The 16140-nt window shown below is 65.8% G+C and overlaps 1 protein-coding gene across 3 annotated transcripts; it reads left to right on the top strand.

The window, feature by feature from the left end:
- Window positions 1-258: 258 nt before the first annotated feature.
- TOLLIP (toll interacting protein) lies at window positions 259-16140 on the top strand. Of its 3 annotated transcripts, XM_081536578.1 has the most exons (6): window positions 259-374; window positions 8566-8715; window positions 10552-10734; window positions 11418-11570; window positions 12147-12237; window positions 14073-16140. In XM_081536578.1, the coding sequence occupies exons 1-6, from the start codon at window positions 342-344 to the stop codon at window positions 14282-14284; spliced, it is 822 nt and encodes a 273-aa protein (XP_081392704.1). In that variant the 5' UTR covers window positions 259-341; the 3' UTR covers window positions 14285-16140. The 3 variants fall into 3 exon arrangements, with proteins under 3 accessions (XP_081392704.1, XP_081392705.1, XP_081392706.1); XM_081536579.1 differs by lacking the exon at window positions 10552-10734; XM_081536580.1 differs by lacking the exons at window positions 10552-10734; window positions 11418-11570; window positions 12147-12237.

Raw genomic sequence — 16140 nt, 5'->3', positions numbered from 1 at the left:
CCGAGCCAGCAGCCCGCTGCAGCCGCGGCGGCTCGCGTTAGAAGCCGCACCGGCCAGCCGCGTCCCACCGCCCGCCGCGCCCCGGCGCGCAAGCGCACACCGCCGGCTCGGGAGCCATCTCACGGGGCCGCGGCGCGGGGGGCGCAACTGCGCAGGCGCCCGGCGGGAGCGCGCGCGCCTGCGCGAGAAGCCGGAAGCGGCAGGACGCACTGCGCCTGCGTCCGGGCCGGGCGGGGGCGGGGCCGCCGTCAGCTGACTGAGGCGGTTGCGGCCTCGCGGGACCGCCGTCGGGTCGCGTCTCTGTCAGCTGTAGGTGGGCTAGGCGCGGGGCCGGCCGGACCATGGCGACCACCGTCAGCACGCAGCGCGGGCCGGTAGGCTCCGGCGGGGGCGGGCTTTGCGGCCTTCGGGCACAGGGAGGCCCCGACGCCGGGCTTCGTGCGAGCGGAAGGGAGTCCCCGGGAGGGAGAGGCCGCGCGCCGTGAGGGTCCCCGGGAGGAGGAGGCCTCACGCTCACTGGGTCCCCGGGGCGGGAGAAGGTCGGCGCCCGCTGGTCCCCGGGATTGGGGAGGGTCGGCGCCTGCTGGGTCCCCGGGAGGAGGAGGCCTCACGCTCACTGGGCCCCCGGGATGGAGGAGGGTCGGCGCCCGCTGGTCCCCGGGATGGGGGAGGGTCGGCGCCCGCTGGGTCCCCGGGAGGAGGAGGCCCCGCACCCACCGGCAGGCTCCCGGGGCGCGGGAGCGTCGGCGTCCGCTGGGCCCCCGGGGCGGAGGAGGGTCGGCGCCCGCTGGGTCCCCGGGAGGAGGAGGCCTCAAGCTCACTGGGCTCCCGGGATGGAGGAGGGTCGGCGCCCGCTGGTCCCCAGGATGGGGGAGGGTCGGCGCCCGCTGGGTCCCCGGGAGGAGGAGGCCCCGCACCCACCGGCGGGCTCCCGGGGCGCGGGAGCGTCGGCGCCCGCTGGGCCCCCGGGGCGGAGGAGGGTCGGCGCCCGCTGGGCCCCCGGGGCGGAGGAGGGTCGGCGCCCGCTGGGCCCCCGGGAACAGGAGGCCCCGCACCCACCGGCGGGCTCCCGGGGCGGGGGAGGGTCGGCGCCCGCTGGGCCCCCGGGATGGGGGAGGGTCGGCGCCCGCTGGGTCCCCGGAAGGAGGCTGCACCCACCGGCGGGCCCCCGGGGCGGGGGAGGGTCGGCGCCCGCTGGGTCCCCGGAAGGAGGCGGCACCCAGTGCCTAGAGTATCCGTCTGTAGAGGAGTATCCCTCTGTAGAGGAGTAGCCGGACAGCACTTGGATGGACAGCGCTTGGATGAAGGAGAGTCCAGGCCCGACTGTGTCCCTCGTTTTTTGCGGTAACACATGAGGGTTCCTGAGCTGGGAGTTCTCTTCCGCCCCCGGCCCTGGAGCCCTGTCTGCCGCTCGGGTACTGTGTCCTTGTCCAAGAGCAAGGCTCGACTCCTGGGGAGTCGCCTCCAGCCTCCGTTCAGACTGGGTTGGGGTGCCTGACCGTGAGCAGTGAGGTTTGTTTGTTTTAATCACAGTCAGGGCCTTGAGTTGGGACAAGGTTCTGGTTGATGCTTTGATGTGGCTTCACCAGGGAAGTCCCGGCAACCCTGGGCTCCTCACCCTCCCGCCAGAGTTGACAGATCTTGTCTGTGTCTCTGCCAACTGGAGAAGAGTCCATCCACACCACCTTTTTCTCTGAGTTTGAGGAAGGCAGATCTTGTTGGAAGCCCTTTGGGCACAGGTGCTCTTTCTGAGCGTTTGAATGGGACGTAACAGGACTTCGTGACAGACGTGTGTGTGGAAAGGTCCCGGAGTCCGTCGGGTGGTTTCTGGACCCTGACGTCACGTCTCCATCTTCACTGCACGTGGTGGCTTGGAGCAGGCTGAGTGTCCGCACTTCCTCCGTTCTGCACAGGGGCTCGTCAGAGAAGCTTGGGGAGCAGATCATTCCCTCCCCCGGCAGGGGTGGGGGTGGGGGGCGGATGTCACCCCTTCTGTCCCGGGTCAGACCTGCTGGGAGCTCTGTGCCTTCGTCAGGTAGGATCCACAGGCAGACATACACGGGCCTTTCAGACCCAGGCGAGGGGAGTGCGTGGTGAAGGTGGGCCCTCCTCTTGTCCAGAGGGATGTTGGTCCTGTGCTGAGGTAGGGCTGTGACGGGGCCCGGTCAGCAGAGGGTGTCCGGATGTGAGGCCTGTGCTGTTGAGGTCCCAGTGACCCAGATGACGGGCACATTCTCTTGTCAGGGGGTTGTGGGCCTTCTGTCCATGTGTTGTGGGCCCCACACGTGGACTGGCAGGTGTTTGGGGCTGCTCAGGAGCCGAGTTCATGCAGTGAGGTTCGGTCTGGGCCAGAGCAGTTGGAGGCTCAGGCCCTTGGGTGCCCTGGCCTCGGTGTCTTGTGTGTATGGCTCACTGATGCCTGCCGTCAGGCTCACAGAGGAGCCAGGCCTGGGCCTGGAGGTCTGAACTGGAATCGTGGTGAGCAGTGACCTCCCTGGGCCGGGGTGTGGGGTGAGTAAGGGTTGTGGAAGAAGCACGTCTGACCGAGACTTGAGGGAGGGGGAGCATGGAAAGCAGAGCTGGAGAGGGTGGGGAGAGCCGCTGCTTCTAGGCCGGGGGTCCTGAGGGGGGGTGCCTGTGCCGGCGGGGGGGAGCTTTTGCCTGGTGCATACCCTCTCGTTGCACCTCGCCCCACCAGCCCACCCCCCACGGATGAACTGTACTTGGAGAGGTTTTCTCTCCAGTTGTCAGCGTCGGGGAGCCCTTCGTTTTGTGGTTACTGGAGTCTGGCGGAGACCTCCTCCCTTGCCAGGACACGTGGACTTGGCGTTGCCTGCGCCCCCAACGTGCTGTCCTGTGTGCCCGGTGCAGTGGAGGCCCAGGGACGGCGCGGCTGATGGTAGAACTGCGAGACCAGCTGGGGCCTCCAGCAGGGGCTTCCTGTGCCGGGTCCTGGCTGGGTGGCACGCCCAAGGGTCAGCCCTCTGCTGGGGGTCCCAGCCCGGCCCACAAGGGACAGGCAGCGTTCGGCCTCAGCCCAGGGTCGCTGACCAGGGCAGCCAGGCCAACTCTGACTGTTTCCCGCGCGTGGTGAAGGAGGGATGAGCAGGGTCCCCCGGCACGTGAAGGCAGAAATGGGCCCGCCCACTTGGGGAGATTGCCTCTGTCCCTGAGTAGGGAGCCTGAGGGGCTCGGAATTGACTTAAATTCCAGAAGATGTGGTATTTGTGTCTTCAGAATAGTTTTCCCTGAATGGCCACTGAGGGTTGCCCGCCCTGTGCTCTCTGCCCACTTTGAGCAGTGCTGGCGTTTCCCTTCTGACTCTCTTCATGTTGTGCTTCTGTCTGGTCCACAGAGGATTAAAAAGCATGGATGGGCACCCACGGGAGTGACTGTGGGGCTCGGAGGAGGTTTGTGGGACATGTCGCTGCAGACCCCAGTGCTGCAGGCCCGCTCGGAGGCTGAGCCGTGCTGTGTGCCCAAGACTCCAGGCCGGCGGGAGCCGTGAGGGCCACTTGTCCAGCTTTCGGAGATGCTGGCTGATCAGTGCAGCCCCTTTCTGTCTTGTCCCTCTTGAGGCCTGAGGGCGAGCTGTGGGGTGACGCCGCGTGGCCTGTGATGGCTGGGTCCTCGTTAGGCTTGCATGAACTGATCATTGTCGCTGAATCTGGGACCCACCAGGGTGGCAGAGGGTTGTGTTTGAATTTTATCGCTTGGTTTCGGTGGGCCTGTGAGTGCTGTCTGGTTGTTGTTAAATACAGTCTGTACGGAAGGCAAGACACAGGCTCAGTTTTTGCTCTGTCATTTGCAGTATTCAAAGGAAGGAGTGGTTCTTCTCTTTGGGCTGGTGCGTGGCTTTCTCTCTCTCTCAGTTGGAGTGTGGCCCGAGCTCCCTTGTTGCTCAGATGGCCCTCTCTTGCCGGGTGAGTCCTTCCCTCTGGCCCAAGTCCTGGGCGAGGGGTGGCTTCTCCGCCCAGCTGGCCCGTGGCCTGATTCCCCAGGCCCTGTGAGCTCTGCTCTGGATCCTCTGTGGCTGAGTTAGGAGCACTTCCGGGCTGAGAAGGGCCCCGTCTTCCTGTGAGTCAGACCTTGTTGCGTGTGGTGACCCTGCTGGCTGTGTACAGGCCTTTCTTGTTTGGTCTGTTGGGATGAGGGGACACCAGCCTTCTTTCAGGGAGTGTCTCCCTGATGTGTTTTCGTTCTTGGACTCACTCTGAATGCGTGTGTCAGGTGGGTCTGTTGTCAGCAGTGCGCAGCTTGACTGTCAGGTCTTCCATCCTTTGAGTGGAACGTGTTAGTTTTATGTGCAGAGTTACACACACGCTGTTTGTTCCCAGCACTTCCTTTTGTGCTTTTATTTGCCCGCTTTTCTTCTCTTTCTCCCCTTGCCTTCTGTTGGAGTCATTAAACCAGGCACGTTCCGTTTTCATTCTCTGCTGATTTGGAAAACACGGGTCGTCCTTCTCTCTTTGCAGTCCTCCTGGGAACGTCACCGTGCGGCCCTGTGGGCTCCCAGGTCCGTCATTGTAACGGCCCTCCTCCTGGTCAGCAGGCGGCCTCGGTGACCTCTGCTTTCCTCCCAGGAGCAGTGTTGTTTGATGAGCTGGTGCTTGTTCAGATGGACTTGTCCGTCCTGCTTTCTCTGGTTACTGAAAGGTCTGTGTGGTGTCTGGGACTCTGAGCTCACGGTCCCCTTCTCTGCAGATGTGAAGGTGTCCGTGTGGCCTCGGCAGCAGACCCCCCTCTGCTCTGGCGCCTCTGCCTGCGTTGGTGTGTCCTTCCTCCCGGCCCGCTGGAGGTGTGGCCCACAGCCCTGGAGGCTACCGGCCCTGCACACCCGCCCCCCCAGTCCACCCGGGGCGCAGGTGGCAGTGGGGCGTGGGAGGGGCCGCCGCCTGTCAGCAGTGAGCAGGCCCCAGGGGCCAGGAACCGCCTAAGCTTTGTGGGGTGCGGGAGTGAGCAGGCGGGTAGGGGCACTCGGGTGGGGGCCGTGTGGTGACTTGTCTGGGGTTTGTTCTGGGGTCTCTGAAAATGACTGCAGCTGTGGACACGGGTGTGACGTCCCTCCCTGCGGGGGGGTCTCCGTCTTCACAGGGGTTTCCCTCCTTCCCCGGGACCCTCCCTGGTGTTCCCATCGCCTTGGGAGGCAGCCCCAGCCCCCGTGGGGCTCCCACCAGAACCTCGCGCACACCCACAGGCTCTCCTGCGGCTCTGCCTTCCGAGCAGACCCAGAGTCGGTTCCTTCTCAGCCTTGGCACCTCCACGCCCGCCTCCCCTGCCCAGCGGGTCCCCGCTGTCCCCCCTGGGGCCCGGCCCCAGGCAGAGCCTGCTGTGCGTGCAGCCCCTTGCCCGCCCCCCTCCTCATCTCTGAGTCAGAGCCCGGCGCTCCTGGCGCCCTTCCGCCCTCCACGCTCCTGCCCTCCCTGGCTTGCCTGGCTCTGGCCGCCTCCTCGCTGTCCCTGGAGCTGCCCCCCGGGCTCCCGGCCAGGCCTGTGCACCGCTCCTCCCCAGGCCCCGTGTGCCGCCCCCTCCTGCCTGCAGGTCTCTGTGGAGGCGGTGTTTTCTCCCAAGGCCGCCTCAGCCGGCCACACCGCCTCCCTTCGGCAGCACTGCCAGCTCGTGCGGTTGTCTGTCCGCTGTTGTGACACGAGCCCCACGGGAGCTGTGATTTCCCCAGCGTCTGGCTGGGAAGACGCACACGTGCGGTGAAGCTAAGGCCTTGCAGTGCAGCTCCCGTCCGCCCCGGCACTGCCGCCCCTCAGCCTCCAGCGGCCGGTTTTGCTGGAGCGTGGACTGGGTGGTCCGTGTCAGTTGCGCCAGGTCCTGAGCAGCATGAGAGGCTCTGGAACTCCTGGCTGAGCCCCCAGGAGCCGCTCACTGTCCTGGCGGCGGCGTGGTCTGCTTCTCCTTTGGCCGGTGGTGTCGTCTCGCGCGCTCGCCCTCTGGCGTTCTTGTGCTCAGTTAATCCCGCCGCTCGGTCCCCTGTCTGGGGCTCATGGACTGTCCAGAGGGCTGGGATGGCTAGACGCTTCGGCTTGAATGGCCTGACTGAGTCTGGGCCGTTGAGAAAGTTGAGGAGGCCTGCAGGATAGGAGCGGGAGAAGAGCTGGCATCTGGGAAGGATGGAGCTGTTCACAGTGAAACCTGGCAAAGGACAGGGCTGGGGGCTCCATGGAGCCCTTTGGGAGCTGCCCCCTCCTCGGCCGGGTTTGGAGGCGCTGGTGGTACCAGCCTTCCCTCTGGTGGCTTCCAGGTTTTTCCTTCTTTTTCCTTGAGGCAGGAAGAGCATGGGGTGGGCAGGGGGTTGACTGGTGCAGAGACCCCTCCCGTGGCTGCAGTGACCCGGGTGGAAATGGTGGGCATCACAGGCCTCAGCGGGCATGTCCTTTGACCTCCTAGGGGCTGGGGTGCGTTGGCTGAGTGTGTGGCTCACTCCTCCCCACGGGCCACTGAGGCTGCTGTCCGGCCAGTGGGGCCACGTCAACCGCCCCAGGGCAAGGAGCCACTCATGGTCTGCCCTGGCCCGCCACTGATTCAGGCCTCAGCCCCCGTGGTGGCTGGCAGGCAAGCTGAGGGCAGGTGTCCCCCTGGTACCTGCGGGCGGGCAGCCGCCTGCACCTGGAGTCAACGACCCCCTGCCCCCCAACCAGGCCTCAGCCAGGCCCACTGTCCAGTGGCTCCCGCGTGGGCTGTGCTGACCCAGAACCAGCACAAGGACGGTGAAGAGGGCACCGAGCCCCAGGAGTTGGCTCACGGCAGGGCGCACAGGGACCGTGGAGGAGCAGCGCGGCTGTTCCTGACCATCGCTCGCCCTGCGGGGCCCTCAGTGCTGGGGGGGCAGCCACTCTGAAGGGTGGCGGGCGGGGGTGGGCTGAGCTCGACCCTGGGGGTGTGGTCACCGGGAGTCGGGTCTGAGGCCGAGCTCCTGGCAGGCAGGGGCAGGGGTCTGGGCACACAGCAGCGAGCGGGCCGAGGGCTCCGGATGGGTGCATAGCAGGCACCCGGGGTCTGGTCTTGGCGCTATGGAACCGGAGACTGGCGTGTCTGGGTGCTTCAGCCCCTCCCGAAGGGTGCGGCCCGCAGGCAGTCACGAGCGGCCTTCCTCCCGAGACCCGTCAGTTGCTCCACCGCCCAGGAGACGCACCCAGCAGCGCCTGGGGAGGGAAGGAAGGTGCTGAGCCTCTCCTGGCAACGCGGGCTCAGGGGGCGCCTGGGCCCTGCCCGCCCTGGGCTGGGCCTCGATAGACCAGAGCTGGGGGGCACGGAGCCCGATGTCCACAGGGAACAGGCCGCGCAGGGGACAGTGGTGAGAGTGCCCATCAGAAAGCCTCTCTGCTCCTCACGGGTCCCGAGGTCCTGCCATTGGCATCAGACTCCTGGGGGTCCTCTCTTCATTGCAATGGTGCTGGTTCCGGGGTCAGAAGGAGCACACTGTGCAAGCAGCAGTGGGGCACCAGGCTGATGGGGGGGAGCCAGAGCCGGCAGGCACCCGTGGGCGGCTCCCGCGGGCCTCGGCGGGAGCCTGTGGTCTCCAGGCGCAAAGCCTCCCAGGGACTTCGGAGAGGAAAGGTGCTGAGGGGGCTGTGAGCTGGGGCAGGCCTCTCCCAGGAGCGCTGTGAGCTGGGGGAGCCGGGTGCCGTCTGGTCAGCCCCGCGGAAGCCTTGGCGTCTGGCAGCGTCTGGGTGTCCCGGGCGGCCACTGTCCATAAACGCAGTTTCAGAACTCGCTTGACGTGCTGGGGTCTTCTCTTCCGTCCTTCGGGGCCCTGCACAGGGTTCTGTGAGTGCCCTGGGCACCCGGGGGGCTATAGCCCTGGTTCCCTCCAGCCGCCAGGCCTCCGTCGTGGGTCCTGGGCTCTGGCTGCACTGTGGCCCCCCGGCCCTGCACCGCCCCCCGCCTGGCAGAGAGCAGAGGCGGGTGGTCCAGGTACCCTGGGCATCAGGCCGCCTGCCCTGGGGGGTGTCTCTCTGTGCTCACCTCTGCCAGCGGAGCCCAGCTCACCCGAGCTTGGTCTCCTGTGGTCTCCTTGGAGTCGTTGCTGTCAGACCACGTGCTCTCCACACGCGGGCGTGTCCCCGGAGCTGGCGCCTTCCCGTCACTTCCCCTCTCCAAGGCCAGGTCCCTGGGCTTCTGCTGGTCAGTCTGTTGGCTTCGTGGTCTCCGGGGTGCTTCTGTGTGTGAGCTGTTCTCATGAGGCGTCCGCACAGAGGCTGTTTTGAGTCTCTGGGCATCCGGGCCTCACGCTTCACCCTGTGAACAGCTTGTGGTGGAGAAGCCGTGCTTGCCCTGGTCCTGGTCTGGGCTCGGGACCGCCGACACGCGGACAAGAGCGTCTGAAGCCTGAGAGCGGCTTGCAGCCCCAGTGAGGGCGCGAGACCTACTTTCAGGCAGGGACATGCTCGGGCCACCACGGAGCCCCGTGTGCCGGGCGCCCTGCCCCCGGGAGCAGAGGCGCTGGGGGGGCCTGCAGCCTGGAGCCCCAGACCCACGTCATGCAGGCAGGGAGCTGGGGCTGGGCCAGGGCCTGGGGCGGGCGGCCCCGCGCTGATGCTGCTCTCCCCGCAGGTGTACATCGGGGAGCTGCCCCAGGACTTCCTGCGCATCACGCCCACACAGCAGCAGCAGCAGATCCAGCTGGACGCACAAGCCGCCCAGCAGCTGCAGTACGGAGGGGCACTGGGCACCGTGGGCCGCCTCAGCGTCACCGTGGTGCAGGTGGGTGCCGGTGGGTGCCGCCCTCAGAGCCCACGGGGCTGAGCGCGCAGACAGTGAGGGCGGTGGGCAGGGGCGGGCGGCCCGGGGGTTACTGTGGAGAGCGTAGCTCGAACAGGAGTCCCAAGGCTGAACACGCAGCCCCCCCCCCCGGGGTGGGGGCGAGGGTGGAGCTTGGGGGGCAGCGAGCAGCGTGGAGCAGGTGAGTGGGAAGCAGACGGCTTGGCGTGAGGTGGGGCCTGCCGCCCATCCTGAGCTGGGTCCAGGGCTCCCTCGGGCTCTGTGTCAGGAAGTTCGTGGGCAACGCTGGAAGGCCCCGCGTTTGGCCTCCTGGGGGGGAACCAGCCCAGTTCAAGAGCCTTCGAGTGGGGGCGGGAGGAGGGTGTGTGACTGCACAGCCTGTCGCCGGCACCGACGGTGGTGGGCAGTGACCAGAATGGGAAGATCGTGGGAGGAGCAGGCAGGGAGGAGAGCCACGCTTCAGGGTTGGACACGTTAGTCGGAGGTGCTATAAAGGCAGGTGGCTGAGGCTAAGAGACGAGGACTTCAGGGGGAGGTCCCGCGGTGACATGAGGTGCGTGTCCTGAGGCGGGCCAGCCGGTCCTGCACGGAGGGGCAGCTCTGGGGCACAGTCGCGGGCACACACCAGAGCTCGGGGGGTGTCGGCCCGAGAGGGGTGCAAGGAGGCTCCCAGACGGGCGAAGCTTCCGCAGAGCCTTCAGAGGGAAGAGACGGCGTCACGCGGGCAGCAGGCTCTGGGGGCTTTTTAAAAAATGAGCCTGTTGAGTATGATTTACGTGTTAGGACGCACTGGTTTGAATTAATGTGCTTTTGTTTCTGTGACCTCTGACACGTGTCCACCACCCCTTTGTTAAGAGCATTTCTCCAGCACCATGGAAAGTTCCCCTCCCTCTGCCTGTCATGGGCCTGCCCTCGGGCCCCAGGGTGCTTCCTGGAGTCTGTCCGTTGCTCAGTGGGAACCAGGGTGCCAGCCCTGCCAGCCGTGATGTGTGAGCTTCAGGGGATCGAGCCCCTCGGAGTGGATTCCTGCCGCCCCGCCCCCCCCCCGCCCCCCCCCGGCACTGGGCAGGGTCGGTCACTGATGAGAGATTCCTGCCTGGTCAGGGGGCTGACACAGTCACTGTTTGAGGACGCAGGGAAGGCCTTGGCCAGGCCTCGCTTCTCAGGGGGCCCCCATCCCCCTGCTTCTCCGGGGCTCTGACTCTGTCCCAGGATGGCCTGTCCTTTCCACCCTCCTCCCCGGGAGTGGTGGTGGGGACCCAGCCTCACCCAGCAGCAGGTGTGTCCTGAGTCGGGCTCGGCGCCGAGGGCCCTATCGCAGAGACGGGCCGTATCGCAGAGACGCTGGGCCCAGCCCAGACCGCCGCCTCGTTCCTGGGCCCCAGACCACGGTCGTCCTCGGAACGGGCCCTGGGACCCCACAGACAGCATAGTCTGAGGACGCTCAAGGCTATTATCTAAAACGGTGCAGGTTTGCACTTGACTTGCATAGATTCCATGTACTCAGAGCCATCGCTGGGTTACTTGTGACACCTAACACGCTGTACGTGCCACGTGAGCACAGTTGTCATACGGTGCAAGGCTGTAAACACAGTTGCTGGTGTGGCAGATTCAGGTTTTGCTTTTGGAAGTTTCTGGAATGTTCTTTCCTGGTCCAGCACCTTTCACTTTCACTTTGGCCCTGTGGTTGTGGAGGGCCGACAGCACGGGGGGCGTGTTCAGTGGGTCAGTGCCCAGAGTGCATGGGAAGCCGTGGGTGGCGGGGAGGCCCCCAGGCTGACAGCTACGGCCCCGTCTCACGCAGCGGCTTTATTTCAGGCCAAGCTGGCGAAGAACTACGGCATGACCCGCATGGACCCCTACTGCCGCCTGCGCCTGGGCTACGCTGTGTACGAGACGCCCACGGCCCACAATGGCGCCAAGAACCCACGCTGGAACAAGGTCATCCAGTGCACCGTACCCCCAGGCGTGGACTCCTTCTACTTGGAGATCTTTGACGAGGTGGGCGCCGCACGGGCCACTGGGGTTCAGGCTCCTGGCTGCCTGGCCGCTCAGAACATCAGGCGTGTGTGCGTGTGGGGCGCTGTGGTGTGATGGGCACTCGGCTCTCAGAGTCTCTGGAACCTACACTCAGACACATCACCACCCTGTTCCAGAGTGTGGGTGTAGCCTGACCAGGCAGGCCAGGCACCGCTGTCCGCATGCGGCTCAGGGGTGATGTGGTCAGGCCCCTGGCAGGGTGGGCACTGGCCTCTTTGTGGGTGAACGGCAGGAGCCTCCTGAGTGTCCCTGGGGTGTTGGGCGCCCTGGGCCCTTACTCAGCCTGGCCCTCCACATGTCCCAGCCCTCCTGAGGCCGGCTCGAGGTAGGGTGGGCGGCAGGGCCGGGAGGGGCTGCGGTCCTCGGGGCTCGGCCTCCCCGCTGCGTCCTTCCTGCCGTCCCCCGACTCACCTCTGGGGCCCAGGGAGGAGGGGGGAGGGGAAGGCATGGTTCTGGGGAGCGCGTGTCTGCGGGGGCCTGGCCCCGCGGGTTGGTGCAGGCGATGGTGGTGGCTCGCTGGAGCCCCCCTCCCGCCCTGTGGACCCCCAGGAGTAGAGCAAGGAGGGTGCTCCCAGCTGTGCACACCCTGCGGGGGGCAGGCCCTGGGGCCTCTGGGGTCACGCGCCTTCTCCCATCTCCCCCAGCGAGCCTTCTCCATGGACGACCGCATCGCCTGGACACACGTGACAATCCCTGAGGCGCTGAAGCAGGGCAAGGTCGTGGACGAGTGGTACAGCCTGAGCGGGCGGCAGGGTGACGACAAGGAGGGCATGATCAACCTGGTGCTGTCCTACACGGTGAGGACGCCGCTCCTGCCCCGGGTGCTCCCGGCGCGGGGGGGTGAGGGGCCGGGCTGGCTGGCCCCCAACCTTGGGGCCGCCACGCTGGTACCCGGTCACCCCTCCTGGCGCTGGGCCAGTTTACTGCGGCTCCCGTGTCAGCACGCTTACTCCCGGCTGTTTCATGCTGCCTTTTCAGCAGATGCTTCCACGTGGACAGCACGCTGCCGCTGTGCTTAATTAAGTGTAACCAGAGAAAGGCTGTCCTGAGACGTCAGGGGTCTGAGCCTGAAATTTACACTTCGGTTTACGTTCCTGAGTAGCGTCCTTTGTCAATGATCTCTCAGTCCTGGTTCTGCAGGTCTGACGACAGACTCCTTCCCCCCGAGTCGTCCTCTGCCCGCAGAGGAGCCTGTGGGGACTCGGTGTGAACGGGCGTCTGATGATGGTGGACGGGGCGCGTGCCCGCCTCAGCCTGCTGGGCTCCAGGCCTGGTGCTGTCCCCTCCCAGGGCGCTTCTGGCGAGGCTGGAAGTGCTGAGGCTGGATGTGTGTGTGCTGCCATGACCCCTGGCTTACCTTTGGTGTGTTTCAGTCGCTGCCGGCTGCCATGATGATGCCGCCTCAGCCTGTGGTCCTGATGCCCACCGTGTACCAGCAGGGCGTGGGCTACGTGCCCATCACAGGTGCGTCTGCCGTCCTCACGGGCGTGCCTCCTGGGATGGCGTGCATGGGGTGTCAGGCTCGAGGCTGGGCCTGGTCTGCACGTGGTGGCTGGAGAGCCTCCCCAGTCTGGGGGCCTGCTGCCACGTGTGAACTTCTCCCGCACACACAGGGAAGAGGATCATTGTTTTTCTCTGTCGGTGCAAAGGAGGTGAGTTGAAATGTATGGTGATGGGGAAGTGTGATTTCTGAGTATTCTGAGTCACTGAAGCCCAAGGTCACGTCCTGTTGGGCGATGGACGGTCTGCGTGCCCGAGCCTTCCGTGTCCGGCGTGTTCCTTGACCTCGCACAGCGTTTACCTTTATGAGCCAGCAGTCACGTCGTGCAGCAGAGTAGAGTTGGGTCTGGCTTCTCTCTTCAATTTCTGCGCCTTCGCGTCAGCCTGTGGTCGGTCCCCATCCTGGCTCTGATTGGAAGTGACTCAGCCCCCGCCCCGTGTGTGAATGTCTGTAGGACGGGGCGGGACGCAAGCGTCCTGGGAGACAGGCGAGGATGCCGCGCACACAGGTGGCCGTGTCCCCGAGAAGCCAGTAAGCTTCTGTCCAGAGCGAGGTGAAGATGTGAGGGCTAGAGTTAGAGCCCTGGACCCCCTTGGGGGGAAGGGGCCTCAGGAGAGGGTGTCTGCTAAAGGTTGAGTGTTCCAGAAGCGTCGGAAATGCAGGCCGTGGCGGTGTGGTGGGGCTGCAGATGGTGGGAGCCGGCGAGTGACGCTGTCAGCGTCCCTGTCTCAGGTCCCCTTCCCGCTCCCCGCTGGTGCAGGGTGGCAGGCCTGGGCTGCCTGGGCCCACCTGCCTGGGCTCCGGAACGACGGAGGCCTTGGCCTCACGAGGCTCAAGGGCCCATATGGGACCTGCCAACCTCTCGCCTCTCAGGGCGGCCCGTACTAAAGGCTGGCAGGCGGCGGGCGCAGGTGGGTGGGTGTTCGGCGGGGCCAGGCCAGGAGGGGCCGGGCTCCATCCCTGCCGCCGGTGCACGTCCGGTCCTGGAGGCGGCTGTGTGTCTCCCTGTGGCCGGCACCCCTGCACCTCAGCGCTTGTCGGCCCTTCTGCTGGTTTTGGTTTGGACGGCGTTGAGCTGCCTTTAAGGTCTGAGTTCAGACGGGAAGGGAAACCAGGTGAGCTCTCGGGCCCGGCTGGCTGACCACGCTTTCGAATTTCTGAAAACAAACGGTTTCCCGTCCTTTTCTGCTTTGCAGAGAGCCGTTTGACAGGGCTCCGTCTCTTAGCTGTGGGGTCTCGGGAGCGCTGTCTCTGGTTTTGCTCGTCTCTTTTCTCACGAGATGGTCGAAGCTTTGACTTGGGGTTCGGGGGCTCTAGGTGTCGGACCAGATCGTCCAGCAGCTGAGATGCCTTGAGGTTCTCAGCGTCCACGAGGGAGTGAGGGGCGCGGTCAGTGTGATGAGGTGACAGCGGAGCCCCACGTGTCGCCCGTGTGGGGCGGGGTGTCTGCTGTCCCAGGACGCTGGGCAGGCGGCCCTGTGGGGTCTCCTTCCTCGTCAGGGTCTGACGGGGTGCCCAGCTGGGAAGGCCTGTTCCTGGAGCAGCGGGGGAGTCGGGGGAGTCTCGGGGGTGGGGGTGGGGGTGGGGCAGCTGGGTGTGGCCTTGGTGGGAGGGCTTGACCCCGTGGTGTAAATGGCCGAGGTCTGCTCGCCTCCGTTTCTCCTGAGCGCCTGGCCTGTCTGAGAGGTCATGTCGAGGGGGAGACCTCTGGGGTCGTGTCGGGGTGGGAGGGAGACCTCAGGTGAGACCTGGGCCCCACAGCGGAGGTGCTGCCCCCTGAACCTGCCTTCTGCTGCAGGGATGCCCGCCGTGTGCAGCCCCGGCGTGGTGCCCGTGGCACTGCCCCCAGCCGTGAGCGCCCAGCCCCGCTGCAGCGAGGAGGACCTGAAGGCCATCCAGGACATGTTCCCCAACATGGACCGGGAGGTGATCCGCTCAGTGCTGGAGGCCCAGCGGGGCAGCAAGGACGCGGCCATCAACTCCCTGCTCCAGATGGGCGAGGAGTCCTAGACACGCCCACCGTCTCGCCGCCTGCCCACCCGCCCAGCTCCCCAGAGCACTGTCCCCAGCAGATCCCCGTGAACGCGCCCCGCGTAGCCCCTTCCTCGGACGTCTGTGTAGCCCAGTCCACGCCCCTGTTTGGGCTGCATGTGGTTTTGGCTCTTGCAGCCGTTCTCGACTGTGGTTGGAGCGGGTGGGGTGGCTCTCCTCCCACTTCATGTCGGAAGGTGGAGGCAGCGCGTCCTGTGCACACGCCCACTTCCTGCCGCCCGTCCTCCCGGGAGGCTCTCCTGGGAGCAGCTCCCCTGCCAGGGCGTTGGTGCCAAGTGCCCGATGGGCTGACGGTGGTCTCTCATGATGTGACCTGACTGGGTAGACACGCTAATATAAGGCACAGAGAATCCACTAACAGCTGATGTGGGTTATTTTAGGACCTTCAGATGGAAAACTTGTTTCCTCCTGTGGTGGTCTTCGTGGGCCTCTCCCTGGGGCCGGGAGGGCCTCACCATGGGGCCCAGCCTGTGTGCGGAGCCCTGAGCCTGGCCTGGCGTCTGCAACCACGTCCTGAGCCCGCGGCCCCGCAGTCTTTCCTGCTGCCTCGCCCCTCCCTGCCGTGTTGTCCCGAGGGGTCGCCGCCCCCCAGACGCGCTCTGGCCGCAGAGCTCAGTGAGGTGGGGTGTGGGGAGCAGACCCAGTCCTTGTCCTTGTCCGTCAAAGGGCTGCTAGGAACTCCTGGCTCCCTGCTGACCTTGTGTAGGAAGCCCTTAGCCCCCAGGCTGGGTCAGTGTGGTGACCGCTGGCACTGGCAGGTCTTCCCAAGAGGCAGGAGGTGCCCCGCGGTGTGGATGGCACCCTGGCGCTGCCTCCGGCCATGGACACCGAGGGTAGGAACAGGCTGGGTGGCGCCCCGTGGAAATCAGAAGACTGAGCACGCTCTGACTGTTGGCGGTCAGCCACGGTCACTGCTCTGTCTCTGGAGGCGTGCTCAGCCTCTGGACATGGAGACGGATCCCACCACGGGACGTCTGGGTGGTCACCTGAGGTGGCAAGGACTCAGACCCCAGTCCTGGCCCTCCACGTTGGTTTAGTGTGATGCCAACAGCGATGCTGCGCTCTGCCTCCCGGGGCCAGCGAGTGAGCTGACCAGGCTCCTCCTGTGGTGGCCTGGGGGCGGAGAGGCCTGCGAGAGGGTTCAGACCACCGGTGCCTTTGCCGCAGGCTCTTTGTAGATGCGTGAGACCAACGATTACGCAGCCGCAGACCTGACTGCAGTGTGGTGACCACACTCAGCGCAGCTCTGACAGCCTGACCCCAGCCCTGGGCAGCCCCGGCCAAGTGGTCCCCGGCCCACGCGGCCCCACAGTGCCCCCACCACCACCGCCTCCTCACGCCTGGGCCTCCAAGGACAGGAGTCTTGGCTTCACGGCGGCTGCAGACCTGCCAGCTCTTGGGGTCCTTTCTCGTGGATGCCAGCTGCTTCACTGGGTCGGAGGAGGGCTCGTCTCTGGGGCCTCAAGACATCGACGGCCCTGCTGTCCCCGCTGCTCTGCTCACATCCGTGCTCACGTCCAGGCCGTCCCTTGGGGGCTCTCCGCGGCGCCCGTGGCTGCTGGGCCCAGGACTGGGGCGCCTCACAGGTCGTTGCTGCTCGGTGTTGGAGAGAGGTGTGTCCAGCGGGCTCCCCACCCCACCCCACCCCACCCCACCCCCCATTTCAGGAGCCCTGCCTGGTGTTTGCAGAAACGGTCCTTGAAGCTTTGCATTTCAGATCATTCTGTTGGGGTCCAGGGTCCAGATTCCTCTTCGATTGTAAGATATGTTTGTACCTTTCAGCCTTCTAACTTAATAAATGGTCTATGTAAAAA

The sequence above is a fragment of the Giraffa tippelskirchi genome, chromosome 10 (assembly GCF_054371585.1).
Source record: "Giraffa tippelskirchi isolate mGirTip1 chromosome 10, T2T-mGirTip1v1.2.pri, whole genome shotgun sequence".
Lineage (NCBI taxonomy): Eukaryota > Metazoa > Chordata > Mammalia > Artiodactyla > Giraffidae > Giraffa > Giraffa tippelskirchi.
Note: the sequence above shows the minus strand (reverse complement) of the source record. Positions and strands in the feature narration are given on the sequence as shown.

Coding starts and splice junctions, on each gene's coding strand:
- TOLLIP (XM_081536578.1), top strand. CDS start 342: ATGGCGACCACCGTCAGCACGCAGCGCGGGCCG. Junction 8,716..10,551: donor TCAGCGTCACCGTGGTGCAG/GTGGGTGCCGGT, acceptor GCTTTATTTCAG/GCCAAGCTGGCGAAGAACTA. Junction 12,238..14,072: donor GGGCTACGTGCCCATCACAG/GTGCGTCTGCCG, acceptor CTTCTGCTGCAG/GGATGCCCGCCGTGTGCAGC.